Source organism: Urtica dioica, chromosome 9 (assembly GCF_054948205.1).
Source record: "Urtica dioica subsp. dioica isolate 48M chromosome 9, U.dioica_male_clone48M_v1_H2, whole genome shotgun sequence".
Classification (NCBI taxonomy): Eukaryota; Viridiplantae; Streptophyta; class Magnoliopsida; order Rosales; family Urticaceae; genus Urtica; species Urtica dioica.
This window is the reverse complement of record NC_142764.1, coordinates 30,470,294-30,486,949: the sequence shown is the minus strand read 5'-3', so window position 1 is coordinate 30,486,949 and position 16,656 is coordinate 30,470,294. Positions and strand designations below refer to the sequence as shown.

At 44.4% G+C, this 16,656-nt stretch overlaps 4 protein-coding genes and 1 pseudogene across 5 annotated transcripts; all 5 read right to left on the bottom strand.

Annotated features, from left to right (window-relative positions):
* Window positions 1-454: 454 nt before the first annotated feature.
* On the bottom strand, window positions 455-2,094 carry LOC149386847 (Haloacid dehalogenase-like hydrolase (HAD) superfamily protein). Of its 2 annotated transcripts, XM_089624957.1 has the most exons (7): window positions 1,963-2,094; window positions 1,838-1,907; window positions 1,595-1,754; window positions 1,440-1,521; window positions 1,162-1,378; window positions 1,028-1,092; window positions 455-950 (listed from the first exon to the last, which is right to left on the bottom strand). In XM_089624957.1, the coding sequence occupies exons 1-7, from the start codon at window positions 2,035-2,037 to the stop codon at window positions 696-698; spliced, it is 924 nt and encodes a 307-aa protein (XP_089481083.1). In that variant the 5' UTR covers window positions 2,038-2,094; the 3' UTR covers window positions 455-695. The 2 variants fall into 2 exon arrangements, with proteins under 2 accessions (XP_089481083.1, XP_089481082.1); XM_089624956.1 differs by having other exon boundaries at window positions 1,838-2,087.
* Window positions 2,095-2,161: 67 nt separating this feature from the next.
* LOC149386846 (uncharacterized) lies at window positions 2,162-2,786 on the bottom strand. The gene is made up of 2 exons (XM_089624959.1): window positions 2,591-2,786; window positions 2,162-2,522 (listed from the first exon to the last, which is right to left on the bottom strand). The coding sequence occupies exons 1-2, from the start codon at window positions 2,695-2,697 to the stop codon at window positions 2,270-2,272; spliced, it is 360 nt and encodes a 119-aa protein (XP_089481085.1). The 5' UTR covers window positions 2,698-2,786; the 3' UTR covers window positions 2,162-2,269.
* Window positions 2,787-3,044: 258 nt separating this feature from the next.
* On the bottom strand, window positions 3,045-6,056 carry LOC149386845 (large ribosomal subunit protein uL18-like). Its single transcript, XM_089624958.1, has 8 exons — window positions 5,922-6,056; window positions 4,545-4,614; window positions 4,379-4,470; window positions 4,155-4,281; window positions 3,990-4,069; window positions 3,805-3,921; window positions 3,420-3,724; window positions 3,045-3,350 (listed from the first exon to the last, which is right to left on the bottom strand). Exons 1-8 carry the CDS (start codon window positions 5,922-5,924, stop codon window positions 3,242-3,244), a joined length of 903 nt encoding a protein of 300 aa, XP_089481084.1. The 5' UTR covers window positions 5,925-6,056; the 3' UTR covers window positions 3,045-3,241.
* Window positions 6,057-7,396: 1,340 nt separating this feature from the next.
* Window positions 7,397-13,718, bottom strand: SAC9 (sacI homology domain-containing protein / WW domain-containing protein). Its single transcript, XM_089625152.1, has 10 exons — window positions 12,976-13,718; window positions 11,577-12,872; window positions 11,392-11,499; window positions 11,154-11,324; window positions 10,608-10,850; window positions 10,001-10,435; window positions 9,058-9,837; window positions 8,665-8,862; window positions 8,123-8,569; window positions 7,397-8,057 (listed from the first exon to the last, which is right to left on the bottom strand). The coding sequence occupies exons 1-10, from the start codon at window positions 13,558-13,560 to the stop codon at window positions 7,566-7,568; spliced, it is 4,755 nt and encodes a 1,584-aa protein (XP_089481278.1). The 5' UTR covers window positions 13,561-13,718; the 3' UTR covers window positions 7,397-7,565.
* A 936-nt stretch (window positions 13,719-14,654) lies between these two features.
* On the bottom strand, window positions 14,655-16,019 carry LOC149386843 (probably inactive leucine-rich repeat receptor-like protein kinase At5g48380 pseudogene; annotated as a pseudogene).
* Window positions 16,020-16,656: the final 637 nt, after the last annotated feature.

The window sequence follows — 16,656 nt, the reverse complement described above, 5'->3', positions numbered from 1 at the left end:
TCTTTATTAGAAAGTCTGGTGTGTCATTCGTTAGCTTTTCTTTCATGTTCTGCTTGAATAATTTTTCGCTAGGAGGGACATTCATACACGGAGAAAGGAGAGAGTTAAATTTAGTTAAGAAACACAATAGGGAATAATAATTTATTTCGATGGGCGATGCTCTTCCTATTTTTCTATGAACTTCAGTAAATCTTCACAAGAAATTATTTTCTTTTTTCGCTTAGACATATGAAATGTCTTTGTTGACGTGTGTATATTTTCTTGACCATTCTTACACTCGCGCGTGTCTTCTATTCTGATTAGACTAAGGCCATAAACTCCTAACGATGTTTTCCGCAAGTGTCGATAAAACCCCCGAAGACATAGTGAGATCATTCCGCCAGCAACTATCTTGATAACATAATTTTGGTTAACATTTCTAAATAGGAGATTACATCATTTCCATATGAGAAGATATACCGAAGCACACTATTAAAACAAAAAGAACTTACAGGGATGTATATAAAAGCACACTAGTTTGTATCCAAGGACCACGATAGACGAGCACACCCGATAGTTTTAGTCGAACTCGAACGCAAACAAAAAAGAAACTCTTGTATGAGTAGAAAAGCTTGTCCACATGTTATAGGAAACAAATGCATAATATGACACCGAATTCAACTTGTACGGGAGACCAAGTGTTGTTGGAGTGGGAGCTACCAGGTGAACGCAGGCAAGACGTAGGAAGGGAATGCCTTGTGTTTGGAAGCGAGCTCTTCCACGGAGGAAGCGGCCGCAACTTGTCCAAAATGATCGAGTCCGAGCTCGTCGGCGTGGATGCCTCCGGTGATCAACACCGATTGGATTCCGGCTCCGTTCGCCCCTTTAATGTCGTGATGGAGCGAGTCTCCCACCGCGATCGCCTCCGATGCTTCTACTCCGATCATGGCCAGTGCCGATTCGTACATTATCTGAACCCACCCAGCCAAGTACCAGTGGTTACTACCATAACCATAGATTTGATAATAAAGGAGTGGAGTGGAGTCACCTTGTCCGGTTTGCCCATCCACTTGACTTGCCCTCCCAGCTCTTCGTATTTGGCTCCCAGTGTTCCTATATATTCACATTAATAATAATCTCGAGTATATAAACAGGATTCGTGTGATGTGTTTACGGACGGACCGGGCATGAGTCGCAGAGCTCTGGCCTCGACAGTCACAAAATCAGGGTTGGCGACCACCATAGGGATGCGCTTAGCCGCACAGCTCTCCAAAATGTTGTAAATGCGGTCCGTATCGAGTGGCCGCAGACCGCCAGAGGGGAGGCCCATGGCTTCAGTGCCGTGGGCCAAAACAAAGTCGGCGTCTGAAACATCTTCCACAACTTGAAGCCCCAAACCCTGCCAACCCAACCATTTAATCGAACACAACATCGACACCAAGTAATGGACGAGCATTTACTTGCAGGGAAATAGCTCCGCGGTCGCCCCAGGTGATGTGAATGCAGCGTCTTCCCAGCGCCGCAAACCAACAATCATCTCTCCTATATATTATTCACACCACCAATTTAGGGTTTCAGATTTGTATTGTATAGTTGAGTTCAAAAGAAGAAGAACCTTTGGAGGTAGGCATGTGTGAGCTCTCCGCTGGTAATGGCTCCCAGAAAGAGAGAGGGGTCGAAGCCAAGGGTTTTGATTTTGTGCATGGTCGTGGATGCCCTCCTTGACGAATTGCTTATGATCACCAGCTTGGCACCACTATTCGCCAACTTCTCCACTGTTCATTCTCCGAATCAATCAGCAAAGCGATTGAGAGTTGAGACCCAAATTCATACATACACAGAGACACAAAGACATTACACGCTGAAATTGCACCGGGATAAGGTCGTTTTCCGTCGTGAAGAACTCCGAACTGATCCAAGAGCCAGCCCTGCAAACGACGCCGCTCAGAGAAGAAGAAAATGGGTTTGGAGAGGATTGGGTACCTTGAAACGACGGGTCTCGACGAGGCCTTGGAGGCCGTCCAACAACACATTCCCTCTCGCCGCACTCATATCCATTCCTCTCTCTCTCTCTCTTTCCAAACTAACTCCAACTACTTATTTCTTATCTTACTTTGTTGGAATGGCAAGTGAAAATTTTATAAGCATTATATAGATGTGCAATTACAAATGGAGCACTGGCTTCATCAAAAGTAACATTGATATTCATATCGCAATTGCGAGAGGGAGAGAATTGTTAATTAGAGTTGACAGCACACAAAAGGGGAATAAATGGAAACAAAAAAAAATATCATTGCGGAGGCGGTGGTGGTGGTGGGGGAGTGATGGTGGTGCCTTTGAGGCGAAGCTTGGCGATTTCCTGTTTCATGGCTTCCTTTCTCCGTTTGCTGGCAATCACTTTGGCAAGAACGCCGCTCACGCTCGGGTCCTGCTTCTCCTTTGGCGGTGGTGGAGGACCCCTTTTTCCGGCCGCTGATACACTCCGCTCCATTCCCGTTCCCATTCCCAATCCCAATCCCAATCCCAATCCCAAGCTCAAAGTCCTGTATCAAACCCAGGTACGAGTCACATTCACACATTCACATTGCATCATGTGATGGACAACACGGACCTGCGATTCATCATGACCGGACTTGTACTCGCACTAGGAGGAGGCTGGTGATCATGGCAAGCTCTCGCTCCCACGAATGCCCTGTTCGACCACATCACCACCAACATCCTTGATTGCACACTCACCTCACACTCTCCTCTCTACTCCCAATTCCTAACTATATATCTTCTAATCTAATCAATCCCCTTTCCTCCATCAAATCCTATTGGCTCCGCTTCGATAAGCCTCACCTCTACTCTGTAACAGTGGGACCCCAAGGCTTCGCTGCTTTTGATTTTTATCGTATGCAAGCAACAATGTGTATCTCCATGCATTCAAAAACTTTTTTTTTTTTACTTAAGAAGAGCAAAATATGTCGATATTTGATTTAGATCACCAAGTTGGCTTCATTAAGCACTAAACTATTAGCAAATAGCATATGCTAGGAAGCATAATTATATAAGAAAGGGTAATATTGTAGTCTGTATCTAAATGGATATATTATAAGCAAAAGATTTGACCAAAACTGAATAATAAAATCTGAGAGAGCAGTGGCTCGGCATTGCGAAAACACAACTAATAAAGAGGATCCAAAATCTCCAACAAAACAAGTCAAAAAACAAGGAAGAGGAGGTCCTAAAGGAAGACGGGAACAAAAACAGGGTGGTATCATCAATCCTCGCTCTGGTCATCATCAACATCGGCGGCAGAGTTGAAGGCGTTCAATCTCTCGATCAACTTGTTCTTCCTCTGCTCGTAGGTAAGCTTCTTCAAGTTGTACCTGGATTGCAAGCAAATGATAATTAGTTGATGTGGCATCATCACAGATGTAAGACTAGAGTTGTTGTACCTCTTGTGTTGCTTGGGAGGCTGTTTGGCAGACTTGGTGGGGACGGGGTTGGCGCGGATGGCAGCGTGGACCTTCTTGTAGAGAGCCTCGATGTTGTCGGCCTCGATGCCTCTCTTGATGTACTCGCTGAAGTGGGTCTGGTACTTCTCTGGCTCGTCTTCCGTCAGAGTGTTCATGTAGGCCGCAATGTGGCCGCCGTAGATGTACTTGCGGTGCACCTCCGCATCCAGCTTCTTGCTGTCCTTGCCAAACCCTGCAAACCGCTTGTCGCTGTGCGGAATGTCGAGTCCTCCGTCAAGGGCACCCTGACATCATCATCACCCATCAATCACCACTCTCCGTTCTATACATACCAATCAACCTTGTCATAGACAGAGACACGTACCTTGAGAGCACCAAACACGCGGTTTCCGGTGGTGGTCCTGATCAGACCAACGTCAAGGAGGGCACGGAACGGCCTCCTCGTGTCAGCGGGCTCCACCGAGTAGTCCTCTCCCGAGGCCTGCCAACCATTTCAAAGCATGACCACACTCCTCAGACCACACAAACAACAAATTAATCACAGCGTACCTCAACATTGCCTTCGTACTCAGCATCCATCTCAAGGTGCTTCAGGACACGGCGAGCCAACAGAAGCCCGGTGCAGTAAGCTGTCACATTCAAAACAAACCTCAATTCAATCACAACACCACTGCAAAATGCCTTTCATTAAAATGAAAAACGAATAACAAGTACCAGCGGCGTAGTTGGTGAGACCAACTTCGAGGCCGTAGCTGGGAAGCTCATGGGAGTACGCGGAAGCCAGAACCAAATCTCCAGCGATGCTGGCAGATATGATTTGGGCACAGATGTCTTTGTTCGACTGATTTCATTAGTCAAGGAACAAAATAGACTATATACAGATACTAAAATTGATTTTCAGAAATTAAATAATTAGACATATATTAGTAAATGGATACAAATCGGACGACGAATCTGTATTTCGGGGTGTTGTACTTGTTCTTGTCCTGGTTAATCAACCGGATCCTCGCCCGGTAGTCAGTCTTCCCATCTGCGAATTACGAGATCAGATACCAAATCTTTCAAACTAGGAGAAAATGTGAAAATTCTAGATATCGCAATTACCTCTCCTTCTCTTGAACTTAACCTGAAACCTCTTGAAGTAGGCCCTCGATTTCTGGGCTTTCACAAACGCCTACATGTAAACTAAATCTATCAGCAACAACAAAACCACGCTGTTTCTTCTGATACATAAACAACCTAACTGTAAAGTTTTAACAACTAAGGAAATCATGACACGGTTGCATTAAATTTCGCAAAAACCCCTAGGGCATGTTTGGTTCAAAAGTTAAATTGGAATAAGAATGAGAATCATAATGGTAATGACAATGCAATGGAATGGAAACTATTTTACTTTGTTTGGTTTGTGGTTTTGACGTGTACGGAATGAAAGTTAAATTGACAAAATTAACCTTGTCTTTTTTATTGGAATTTCTTGTCACTGGTTCTATATCAGAGATGTCTTTTTTCAAAATGAAAAAACCTTGATGCAACTTCAAAATTTCTAAGATTTCCAAAAACAATCAACTATGAACTTGGGAAATGATCACAAATGAATGAGAGACTGATATCCAAAAAAAAAAAGCTCCCAAATCTGGTTCTCTTTCATTTTTTTTCTCAATTGATTAAAATCCCAAATGAGCTCCTCTGAGGTTATTGCAAGAGAATTCGACAGTGAAGGTAGAGAAACGACGGCGATTGAGTATAAGCGCCATTAGGATTTTTAGGGATTGGGCTGGGGATGGAGTTTATCTAGAGTACGCCACCGAGATCCAGTCGAGCGACGGACAACGAACCATTTTTCCCCGTTAAGCAGTGACTCAATAATTTTAAAATAGGTGTTTATAAAATTGTAAAAAATAAATTATAAATTTTGGTGACATACAAAAAATATTTGATAAAAGAATATAAAAATAATTAAAACTAAAATTTAAAGTAAGAGAATAATAAAGTTATGAATTAGAAAATATAAGCAAAAAAAAAAACTTTAAAATATATTTTTTAAAGTGTTGTTTAAAACATTGAAAAAACACTTTTTAATTTTTTTTTTAAATATATAATTTTAAGAAACATTTAAATTGAAACGCTTGTACGAAGAGACATTTGCTGAAACAGGTAGCAGAGGAGAGCCAAATGGTCTGTGCACAGAAGAGTGTTCGCAGAACAAAGGTTTAGTTGGAATAGAAAAGGCATCAGATTTGAAATCTGAAAATCCCTTTGATGCACAGAAAGAAGATTGTGTTGTTGAAGGTGTTTAATGTAGCAGCACCCAGAGCAAAGAGAAATTCAGTAGAATGGATTCTTGCAGAATTACAATACCTAAACGCTCTGGTAACAGATGTCAAGATGCCATTCCATTCCTACATTATTACCTCCAACCAAACGTGCCCCTAAAACCCTTACTGAACCGATACGAAATCAAAAGAAGCGAGAGGCACTAACCATTTCTCCGGAGAATCTGAGAGAGACGACGAGGACTGTGGAAAGAAGAAGAGCCTGAGACGTGAAAGATGAAGGAGAGATTTATATAGCTAGGTTGTAAACCTAACTCAGTTTTAAAGGGCCTTAGGGTTTCTCTAAATCGGCCCAATAAAAATTGCGCTGTGTGGAGGCCCAATGCTTCTTCATTAGGCCCAATAAAAATTGCGCTGTGTGGACTAAATTAAGGGACATTTCCATTTTCCTATTTTTTTCAAAAATTTACCAAACTAGGACTAATCAAAAAAATAAAATTCGTTTTTTCGATGGGATGAGCGGGAAAATAGAAAGAAAGAGAAAAAATAAGAGATTTTATTGGGGAAGATTGTAGGTTGGTAATTAATATGATTGTATAATAGGTAGATTTTTGTGTATCTCTCATTTGACTTTTGTTTGACCGGTCCTAGTTTGGTAAATTTTTTAAAAAAATAGGAAAATGGAATTTTGCCTTAATTTAGTCCTACTTTTGACAATTTTCCTAATAATATTAATCGCAAAAGAGAAACAAATATTTTATCGATATGACGTTAATATCCATTTCTTTTCAGTAATAACAAAATATATGTGTGTTTTGATTTGCGTCACTATTTCGTTTTTTTTTTATGTTTAGTAAGAAGACTACACGAATATGTATTTATATATATATATATACATATTTATATACCTTTCTAGAAAAAGTAATGTATAAAATATATATTCGTATAACTGCGGTAATTTCCAAGAATTCAAATATCGAGAAACGTCCAATACACAAAAACTGCTCAAAATTCGAATCTCTAATCTCCCGTACCCCAAAAATAAACTTCACAAACTCAATTTTTTTGACCAATCAAGCTGACAAAACACATTATTTGACCAAAAACTCGGCATGAAATTTGAACAAAAAAACTAACCACACATATACTATCAAAAACCCACAGAGTATTAATTGAAATGATTTTTTTTCATATTTATATATGGTATCATTTCAAATTATTAAAAAGTTACCAAGAGTCATTTTTTTATTCAATTAAATTAATATAAATAGCTTAGTTCTATTCATATAATATAAATAAAACTAGTTTGGCACCTGACCTCTGAGTGTTTTAGGCCTCTAAGTGTTTTGGGTTAGGAAGGAATTCCCACAAATGAAGTTGATTGAGTTAGTAGGCTAAGTCACCCATTTTTAATCTACCTGCGGCAATGTCTGGCTAAAGCAAACTCGTTATTACTAAAACTCACTCTGACGAATTACCATGAGAAACTCTCAAGAAATACAATCAATCGATCAAACAAGGTTCAACATCCGCAAGACTATTAGATAAGAATTGAATGCAAGCCTGGGATTGAAAACCAAATTCATGATCACGCTGTCAAAAAAGTTTGTATACATATATTAAAAGCTTGAAATCAAATCCTAAAAAAAAAAAAAAAAAAAAAAAAAAAAACACACACACAAGTATTAGGAAGATAAAGTTGAAAATCGAATCCATACATGGATACCAAGTTGAGTGAAATACATTTCAATGTAACATATTATTGACAAGAAATTATTTTGTAAGAAATCACAACAAAATGCCATTTGGCAACGGCTAATATTTATGAAAAAAATAAAAAAGAATATGGGGCTTAAACAGCGGAGAGGGCAGCCCATTTGCCGAGGTCGTAAGGATCAGCGTAGTAATAGAGCTTAATCCTGTTGCCCAGAGAGAGGCCGGCCGCGATTGGGCTGCCGGTCCCGTCGCTGGGTTCGGCGGGCGGGTCGTCGCAGAAGGCGGCCACGTCTCCGAGAAGCCTGAACGTTATTCTGCGGCTCTGAAGCGGCGTTGGGAAGTCAAAGTACAAAGCCGTTCCGGGCTTGGCCTCCGGCAACCGATACTCCGCGATGCTCACCATGCTGCTGTTGGGTCCCTGGAGGGCCCACGCCTGGATGTACAGCACCGCCGCAGAGACGTGTCTCTCGTCCATCTCCCCCTCCGAGCTTGCCTGCGAGTGCGTCACCCGAGGCCTTATCGCGCTGAACGCGTCCAACCGAAACCCCCCCACCAACGGCGACCCCGCTCCCAAGCTCTGCTCCAACACCACCTCGTTGTTCATCAGCCTCTCCATCTCTATCGGAACCTGCATCAAAGCCACAAATCAGACCACACTCCCCGGACCGATTGTTTCGCACGACCACCCTTTACCTTAAACCTATTCAACTGCGGAGCTCGATCCAACCAGTTCCTCACATTCAACTGATCACTGCTCTGCGGTGACGAGACCGCCGTATCGTCCTTCGCCGGCCTTCCCACCACTAACAACCTCTTGGCATGAAGGCAGGCCTCGCTTGTTAATGACCCCCCAAAGGAGGCACGCCTGCTCACTTCTGCAAACGGGTTGTCGTCCAGAGACAGAAGATCCAACTTTTCCAGCTTAGCAGAGCTTGACCCGGACCGCGGGAGACGTAACGTCACCCAAACGATGCGGCATCGAACTGGGTTCCTGAATGCAAACTTCACATGCCTCGCAACTTTATCCGTCTTTTCTTGGCCGTAATACTCGGACGAAGACCTTATCAAAGACTCCACATCCCATTTTCCCATGCACGACCTTTCTTCCGACTCGATCTTATTGCTTGCCCAGATTTGCACCTGAACAACTCAAACAAAGACAGTGTTTAATCTCCTAAACCATTTACATCCATTAATAAAAGGGATTTAAAAAAAGAGAGAGAGAGGATACATACGGTAGGTGCATCGGCCTCAGAATAGCCACATGGGCTGATGACCAAAACAACCCCAGTGACATCGGACAAGGTGCTGAGAACAACAACAAATTCAGCACAAGTGGAAGTGGGAGGAGCTTTCCAATATGAATGCTGTGATCCCGAATCCAGAGGAGCAAGCAGCGACAATAATGGTGCCGAGTCTGTTGCTGTTTCGACCTGCACGACCACCATATCCATCTCATTTTTATTCTTCTTTTATATAAAGAAACAACCAGCTTCCACATGTTTCAGGAATGAATGAAAGCAAAAATCAACTAAAAAGAACAATTTTAAGTTGCAGAAACATGCGAGGTCACACCGTGATGGGGATGTTTATTAAAAGCACAGAGCACAATGTCAGATGATTTTTACCGAGTTTAGAAAGCTTGCAGAAGGAAATTCGGCAAGGGATTCCTCTCCATCGAGCAATTTCCGCAAGGATTTATGTGGTTTTTGAGCGACGGAAGATTTAGTGCTTTCAGGATCAATGACGTGCTTGAAGGCCTTGTATGTTGCAGTATTGGCACGCATGGTTCTACGCGAGCTGATCAAGACCCGAACATAGTCCAAAATGAGGGCATCCAATACAATCTCGTGGCAGCAGCGTTTACAGATAACGGCATCGAGCACGACAGAGCGGTTTGTAGAGATGTCAAGGCCCGCCAAACCCCCGCTGCTGTAACTCCGACCCTCCCTTGACCTGAAGCTCGACAGAAGCAGTGCTCCGCGCCCCGCACAGCACACTTTACACGCTTTTCTTTCACAGTGCGAGCAAAACACGAGACCTGGAGATTCGTTCGAAGACGTGGGACCGGTCGTATCTGTCTCTGCGCGAACCTCGCACACACCACCCGAGCACACCTCCCCAATCTTGCTTACATTCCAGAAGTCTATCGAGTCATCTTCCTCTATCTCGAGACCGATGGAAGCTATCCTCTTGTCCTCCGCGGAAGCCTGTCCCAGTACTGCAAGGGCGTTTGCAACTTTCGCCAACCTCCCCATGTAGTGTTCGTCCACCAGAAGATTTGGATTTATCTTTGCGGGGTCGATTCCAACAGACAATAGAGCTCTATCCCTTTCAGCAGCAGAGAGATTGAAATGGAGGCGCTCAATCTCAAGTTTCATAGCTTCTGTGAAGCTCAGTTTCCTTGCCTGCAGATAAAAACACATTTGCTCTGTTGGATTCGCATCAATACTCATTTCCACTATCATAAGAAGGCTTATGATTAGCCACTACAGGAAAAACAATGCATAAAAGAAGTAATAAAATACTACACGCTGAAGGAATCCAAAAAAGTAAAAGAGAATCGCATACCAGGTGTGGTCCGGCTAGAGATTTTAAGCAATTGATGTAGCGCTGGGAACTGCTACTTGGAGTCTTACTGTCTGTCGAACATGATAAGCTTTTATCATTTAAAGCGCCAACTTGAAATTCTACAACAGCTTGATCCAAGAACTCAAGAAAGTCGCTTCCCTTGTCCGAAATGCTTTCTGTCACCGGAACATCCACGTGATCTGAAAAATCATCTCCACTCAAGAGGTCAACCCAGTGATTTCCAGAAGAAGTTGACTGAACTGGTGCACACACATTGTCCTTCTCTGCAGGACCATTGAAAGGGTTGATATCTGGACCCGCTTGAAAGGGATTTATGTCCTTTTGAAAGTTTTTGGCATGCTCAATCAATGCTAATCCAGGCTCTTCATTTGCCAATATGCCTCGCCAAGGAAGAGTCGCTCCAAGGACTTCTATCTGTGACACAATGCACAGAATATATATGTTGTAAAGCAAAAAAAAAAAAAAAAATGTCTACTTCTATGTCCTCCCTCGATACCTGTGATTTAATGATGCATCTCAAAATCTTATTATTCAGCAGAAACAACTAGTCCATATGACCACTAAAGTTGTGTTTTTGGCAACATACCTCTCCCAGTGTCATAGGGCTTCTTCCGGAATCAGCTGGATAAAATGTGACTGCCACAACACGGGTGAGAAAGTCCAACTCACCTTCCACTTCCTCAAAATCATACAACAGTGGAAGTGTTGACGAGTTCTGATCATGAAGGCGTGCACCGGCTCCAGTAACAGCCATATCTTCTGGACTGATCAGCCCTGGTAAAGGTATTAAGAGGTTTGTCCCATTTGCACATTGAGGTACAGAAGCTCCCTGTTAAGAAGTTAATCACCCAAGCTTAAGCATCAAAGTAACTTTCTTTCTTTTTTATAACCGTGGCGTCCAGGTTAGACCCGACTAAAATCCACGAGGCTGTGGCGTTATCGACGACCAATTTGTTGCGTCCAAGGGGAATCCAACTGGGAACTGACAATGTCCCAAGAATTGCCCTTATCGGTAGACCAACTCCTTGGGGTTCAATTACTTTAGTTAAGAAGAGTCGACGGGTGTTTATGCTATATAGCCAATTTTCCAAAAAAAAGAAAAAAGAAAAAAAGAAGAGAGAGAATTACTGACCTCGAGGACCAGTTTAAGGCCTTCTAAATCATGCCCCGTTCGAACGTCAAGTGTTGATGGGTAGGTTGAATCATCTGCCCCGTGGGATATCGTGAGAAGAAGCTGGCAAACATGGCATGGCTCCCTGAGATATATAAAAACCTCCACGGCATCGGCGCCCTGTGGACAAACCTGTCGTAAAGAGATTTCAATGAGTTGGGTTGTTAAAAAACACAGAGCAAAATGAAAGCAGAAGTACCCAGACTAGATCTTTTCTCTTGAAGCTCAGAAGAGGTAATCCCCCGTTGGAAGTCGGAAACATAGTGGGAACCGGTCTGAGAAGAAAGGCGGATGGGCGAGAGAGCACCTGCAACGAGAAGCAATAAAAAATGGATTGAAGATGTTGAGTGGAATGAGAATAGAGAGGCGGCGGTGAGAGCGTACATTGAGAGGAGAGAAAGAGGCGGAGGGAAGATGCTTGAAAAGGCGCATCCCAAGAAACATCTCCAAGTTCTTTTGGCGAGAGCTGTCGACGAGAGTGTTTTTGAATCTGCGCTGCAGGGTGATGCCCACATTCTGTGCGACGGATAACTGCTTGAACTTGGCGGAGTCTTCGTTGAAGATGTTGAGGATGTGGCTGTGCATGGCTTTGGAGCCGGTGTAGATGGTGGCGTGCACGTCCCCGGCCAGCAGGAAGAGGTCGGCCAGGTTGGAGATGGGGGACAGGACGGTGGACTGCTTGAACTCCTCAAAGGACATGTCGAACCTCTTCCACGGCCTGTCGGGGCAGGGGTGGGCCCACGTGGTGGTCCTCGTGTTGTGGTCGATGTAGTAGTTGTTGCCGGTCACGGCGTCGGAGCGCTTCTCCCAGCCGGGGGGGAGGGGGGCCACGTAGTCCCCCCCCTGCTGCCCCTGCCCTGAGTGCTGGGTGTCGAGGGAGATCCCCACCCGCCGGCACTGCTCCGCAAACACCTGCAGGGCCCCGAAGAAGCTGGCCGCGTTGGTCCTGTCGAGGGAGTCCGCGCAGTTGAAGCGGATCACGCCGTTCTGCCGCGACCGCAGGCAGAAGAATCCCTCCGAGTCGGAGTTCCGGACGATCTCGCCCTCGCACTCGCTCATGCGGTGGCGCGACGCCAGGTAGTCCCCCTCCGAGATCCCGATGGAGACGGTGGGGCCCTTGAGAAAGCGCCACAGGCCTTCGATGGTCTGCGGCTCCCCCTTGAGCTTGGTGCTGGCGTGCCAGTCGTAGTTGATGAGGTGGACCCGCGCCTCCGGAAGCTTGCGCAGGTCGTTGACGGAGTCTTCGAAGTGGTGGACGAGCACGGCCTCGGACTTGCCGGGGGCGCTGCGCAGCAGGTTGAGGCACACGATGGGGACCACCGGCTTGCGGTTGAAGCGGCGCGTGTCGTAGCGCTTGGCCAGGCGGCGGTAGTAGTGGGCGCTGCCTTTGTAGGGGTGGCGGTCGGCCACGTAGATCTCAGCCTCCGCGGCTGTCAGCTTCAGCTCCGCCCCCCACCAGATGGGGATGGTGCCTCGCCGCCACACGTACGAGTTGAACCCCCCCTTCTTCGGGACCCACACCAACTGCTCGCACTCCACTTCGTTGCCTGTGCTGAAGCACGAGTTCAAGCCGCGGGCCAAGTATCGCGTGCCCGGATGGAGGCTGCTGCGGCGAGCAAGGAGAGCCACCACGCCTTCCTGCTGCCCCGACCTCCCAAACTGCCGGAGCTCAGCGAAGCCCTGAGAGAGAGACAACACAGACACACACACACAGAGAATGTATGAATCAATCAATGAATCAAACCAACCAACCAATCTCCAGCAAAAAGAATCCCCGGCTTGCCTGCAACAGGTTGACGCAGTGGTGAGGCAGTCCGATGGCCCTGAAGGACATGGAAAACCAGCGATTCCACACGAACTCCAGATCGGGGCGATCCACGGGCATGGGGCTGGGGAAAGGCCGAGTCACGTCCCTGGACTCGCAGAAGAAGTGCTTGCCGTCGATCTCCATCTCCGTCAACTCCAACGCGTTCTTGCCCTCCGCCTTCCCCACCGCCGCGCCGCTCTGCAGCGACACCTTCACCCACTGGCTCTCCGCCACGCTCATCACCCTCCCGCCGCCGGGGAGACACGGGATCGTCGCCGCCACCTTCGTCGCCACCAGCAGCAGCCCCACGCCGCCCACCGCCGCGTACCCCAAAATGGCCCGCGCCTTCGTCGCCGTCCACCGCGATCCCCGCGTCACCTCTTCCACAGCGTCCTTCTCAGATTCGAAATCGCCGGCGGGATCGAGGCCAAGCGCGCCGGTGGTGGGATCGATGTGGATCACCTGCGTGTCGCGGCGGCTCGCCAGGCTGGCAACGATGCATGTCTCGCCGGTGTCCAGCGTCACAACCACGATCGACGTCTCTCTCCATTCACCGCTCATCTCTTTCACATTCGTTTCTCTTTCTCCAATCTTCTTTCCTTTCCCCCAACGACTTCCGACACCATTCACGCCAAACACTCAACTATGCATTTAATTGCATGAATAGTCTGTAGCTTTTTCAATTTTAGCGATCGTATCTCTACAGTTTTAATTTTTCTAATTTTGTCCCCAAGCGTTACTAGAGACTTATTAAACTCCCCTAGGATACTTTTCTATTCTTATTCTCTTCAAAATATTAACATTTTTTATTTTCTTTTGTTATAAATTTTTTTCAGGTGACCTAATTTTTTCTTATTTTCTTATATATTTTCTTATTCTCTTCAAAATATCCCCTAGGACATTTTTTATTTTATTTTTCAGGTGACTAGCTAATTTTGTTATATATTTTTTTCTTTTGGCTGATTTTTTAGTTGATTTTTCATATAACTCAAGTTATATTTTAATGTATAGCCTTTATTAAGACAAACAATATTGTGATTTCGTACTACATAATGTAAATATAAATAGTGTTATGTAAGCTATATAATTATGTCCATTTTAGAATAAATTAATCTAAAGAAAATATACAAAACCAATCCGATAATTTAGCTTCCGATAATACAGATGATTTTCCAATAACAATATTGTGATATTTCTGATGACCATCACTGCGATGGTTTCTGATGACATTACATTTCAATTACTTATGATCTCTTTGTGATGCCTTTAATTATGTCTCGATTTTGTTTTACTCATCTGCTTTCTTTTATGCTGCACGAGTAAATCAATGTAAATGGTATTTTTGTCGTCAATGAAAGTGTGTTGTTTGAAATTTGGCAATAAGTGTATATAACCAGTTCAAGTTATTATTGGATATACTTGATCAATTTTTTCAGTGTCAGTAAAAGTGGCAACTAATGAATTGTAGAAGAAAAAAAAGGGCAATTAACACAAATTGGTACAGATGGAAAACGAGATTTATGAGTTGAAAGGTAAATAATCAATTATAAACACACGAAATCATTTACAAGCTTCAATTATGTAAACACAAACACAATAGTAAGAATATTATGCTTAGTTTTAAGGAAACGTGAGTTGAAATGGTTGTAATGTGTTTAGTGGTAGTGGCGCCTTGGTCGAAGGAGCAGTCCGTAGTCGCGGGGAATGCGGTATTTGTGGGCGACTTGACCAACTCTTTTGTACACTTTCAGCATCGTCGGCCTTTCGTGTGCCAACGGACGAACACAATCTAACGCTATTTGCAGCAGCTGCGAAATCTCGGCCTCAAATCCTTGGCCAATCTGATGAGTGTCGGTGTCTGCCGCAGTATTGCGAGTGGATCCAGTGATCAGCTCCATCAACACCATTCTGTAGTCATACACATCTTTCTTCACGAAATCCCGTTCCCACGCATCATTGTTCACCAACACCCCCGAATCACTTTCATCACCGTACACTAGCATTGCACCTCCGTCATTTGAGATGATCGACGATCCAAAGTTTGATATCTTGGGCTCGAAGAAACGGTCGAGCAACACACTTGCTGAGTTTATGTTGCGATGCACCACGCGGAAGACGCACTTGTGGTGAAGCCACGCCAGTCCTCTTGCCGTTCCTGTGGCAATTTTGACCCGTATTGGCCACTGTACCACTCTACTAGCCTCGCCATGTAAAAGACTGCTCAGACTTCCATTGGACATGTATTTATACACCAACAACCTCTCATTGTTTTCTATGCAAAAACCTAACAGAGGAATCAAGTTGTCGTGTCTCATTTGGGACAAAGCTAAGATCTCCGACACAAATTGGCCCTCAAACCGTTCGGACTCATAAAACCTCTTCACTGCAAGAAACCACCCGTTTGGAAGCGTTGCCTTGTACATAGTTCCTGCCCTTCCGACTCCTATCACGTTCATGTCACTGAATTCTTTTGTTGCCTTGGACAGTTCCGTAAAACTCATTCTGGTGGCTAATTTTTCCAGTTGAGGAATTCTTTTGTGTCCAAAGGGCCCCCACAAAGTTGTTGATTGTTGGCATAACTTTCGGCAGGGATGAGCGAACTTGCAAAATCAGGCACTGGTCCTGACAAGAGGTTATGCGACACATCAAAGACGTTGATGCGCGAGAGAAGACTTAGTTGTGCAGGCAATTTGCCGGAGAATTGGTTGTGTTGGAGTCTGAGGGTATTAAGATAGCTACAGTTGACGATGGTTGTTGGAAGTTGAGCTGAGAAGGAGTTGTGTGATAGATCAAGGAATGTGACGTAAGGGATGAAGGTGGCTATTTGGGTGGGAATAGGGCCGGAGAGTCTGTTGTTGGAGAGGTTTAAGCTAGTCAAGCTGTTGCAGTGGGTGATCCCAGTTGGGAAACTCCCACGGAGTCCCATGTTTGAGAGATCAAGACCCAACACCTTGTTCTCATCAACATGCCAACAAGACACGCCTACGAACCTGCATATGAAACCTTCAGTATTGTTGTTGAAACTCCAGGATGACTCCAAGCGGCCATCAGGGTCTTCCAAGGAGGCTTTTAATGATTTCAAGCAAAGAATGTCGTTCCAAAGAGCATGGCTTGGGAGCCCGAGGAAAATAGCAAAGTCAAACGTTGTAATTGTCAAAATAGTTAATTTTTGGTTTATTTTTAATGTGTAGCCAATATACCACATTAACAGTAAAAAATACAAATTTGTCATTCATTTAAATAATATCAAATCAAAATATTTGGAAGATTCCCGCGTCCAAAAAAGAAAAAAATGAAATTGGAATCGCGTGAATAAATGCCAACTAAAACAGATCCATCGTGATCAATGCATATCTAACAAATCCACCGTGATAAATGCTTATATTTCAAACACGCAAACAAACCTACACCGCACGAGAAAAAATTCAAAACAAAGTCAATCAACAGCAATTAACAGATATTAACGTTAATTAACAGGATTGAAATCGTTCAAAAACCTACATAACCTCAATTAACATATATTAACGTTAATTAATAGGATTGAAAATCGTTTCATACATGAATCAGCTGGGAAGAACAAGGAAAAAATTCAAAAACAAAGTCAATTAACAGCAATTAACAGATATTGACGTTAATTAACAGGATTGAAATCGTTCA

Coding starts and splice junctions, on each gene's coding strand:
- LOC149386847 (XM_089624956.1), bottom strand. CDS start 2,012: ATGTGTTGTTGGACGGCCTCCAAGGCCTCGTCGAGACCCGTCGTTTCA. Junction 1,522..1,594: donor ACACATGCCTACCTCCAAAG/GTTCTTCTTCTT, acceptor AATAATATATAG/GAGAGATGATTGTTGGTTTG. Junction 951..1,027: donor GGATGGGCAAACCGGACAAG/GTGACTCCACTC, acceptor GGGTGGGTTCAG/ATAATGTACGAATCGGCACT.
- SAC9 (XM_089625152.1), bottom strand. CDS start 13,560: ATGAGCGGTGAATGGAGAGAGACGTCGATCGTGGTTGTGACGCTGGAC. Junction 12,873..12,975: donor ACTGCGTCAACCTGTTGCAG/GCAAGCCGGGGA, acceptor TCTCTCTCTCAG/GGCTTCGCTGAGCTCCGGCA. Junction 11,500..11,576: donor CCTCTTTCTCTCCTCTCAAT/GTACGCTCTCAC, acceptor TTCTCGTTGCAG/GTGCTCTCTCGCCCATCCGC.
- LOC149386845 (XM_089624958.1), bottom strand. Junction 4,070..4,154: donor TCTCACCAACTACGCCGCTG/GTACTTGTTATT, acceptor TGAATGTGACAG/CTTACTGCACCGGGCTTCTG. Junction 3,922..3,989: donor AGTACGAAGGCAATGTTGAG/GTACGCTGTGAT, acceptor AATGGTTGGCAG/GCCTCGGGAGAGGACTACTC.
- LOC149386846 (XM_089624959.1), bottom strand. CDS start 2,697: ATGTTGGTGGTGATGTGGTCGAACAGGGCATTCGTGGGAGCGAGAGCT. Junction 2,523..2,590: donor CCGGTCATGATGAATCGCAG/GTCCGTGTTGTC, acceptor GGTTTGATACAG/GACTTTGAGCTTGGGATTGG.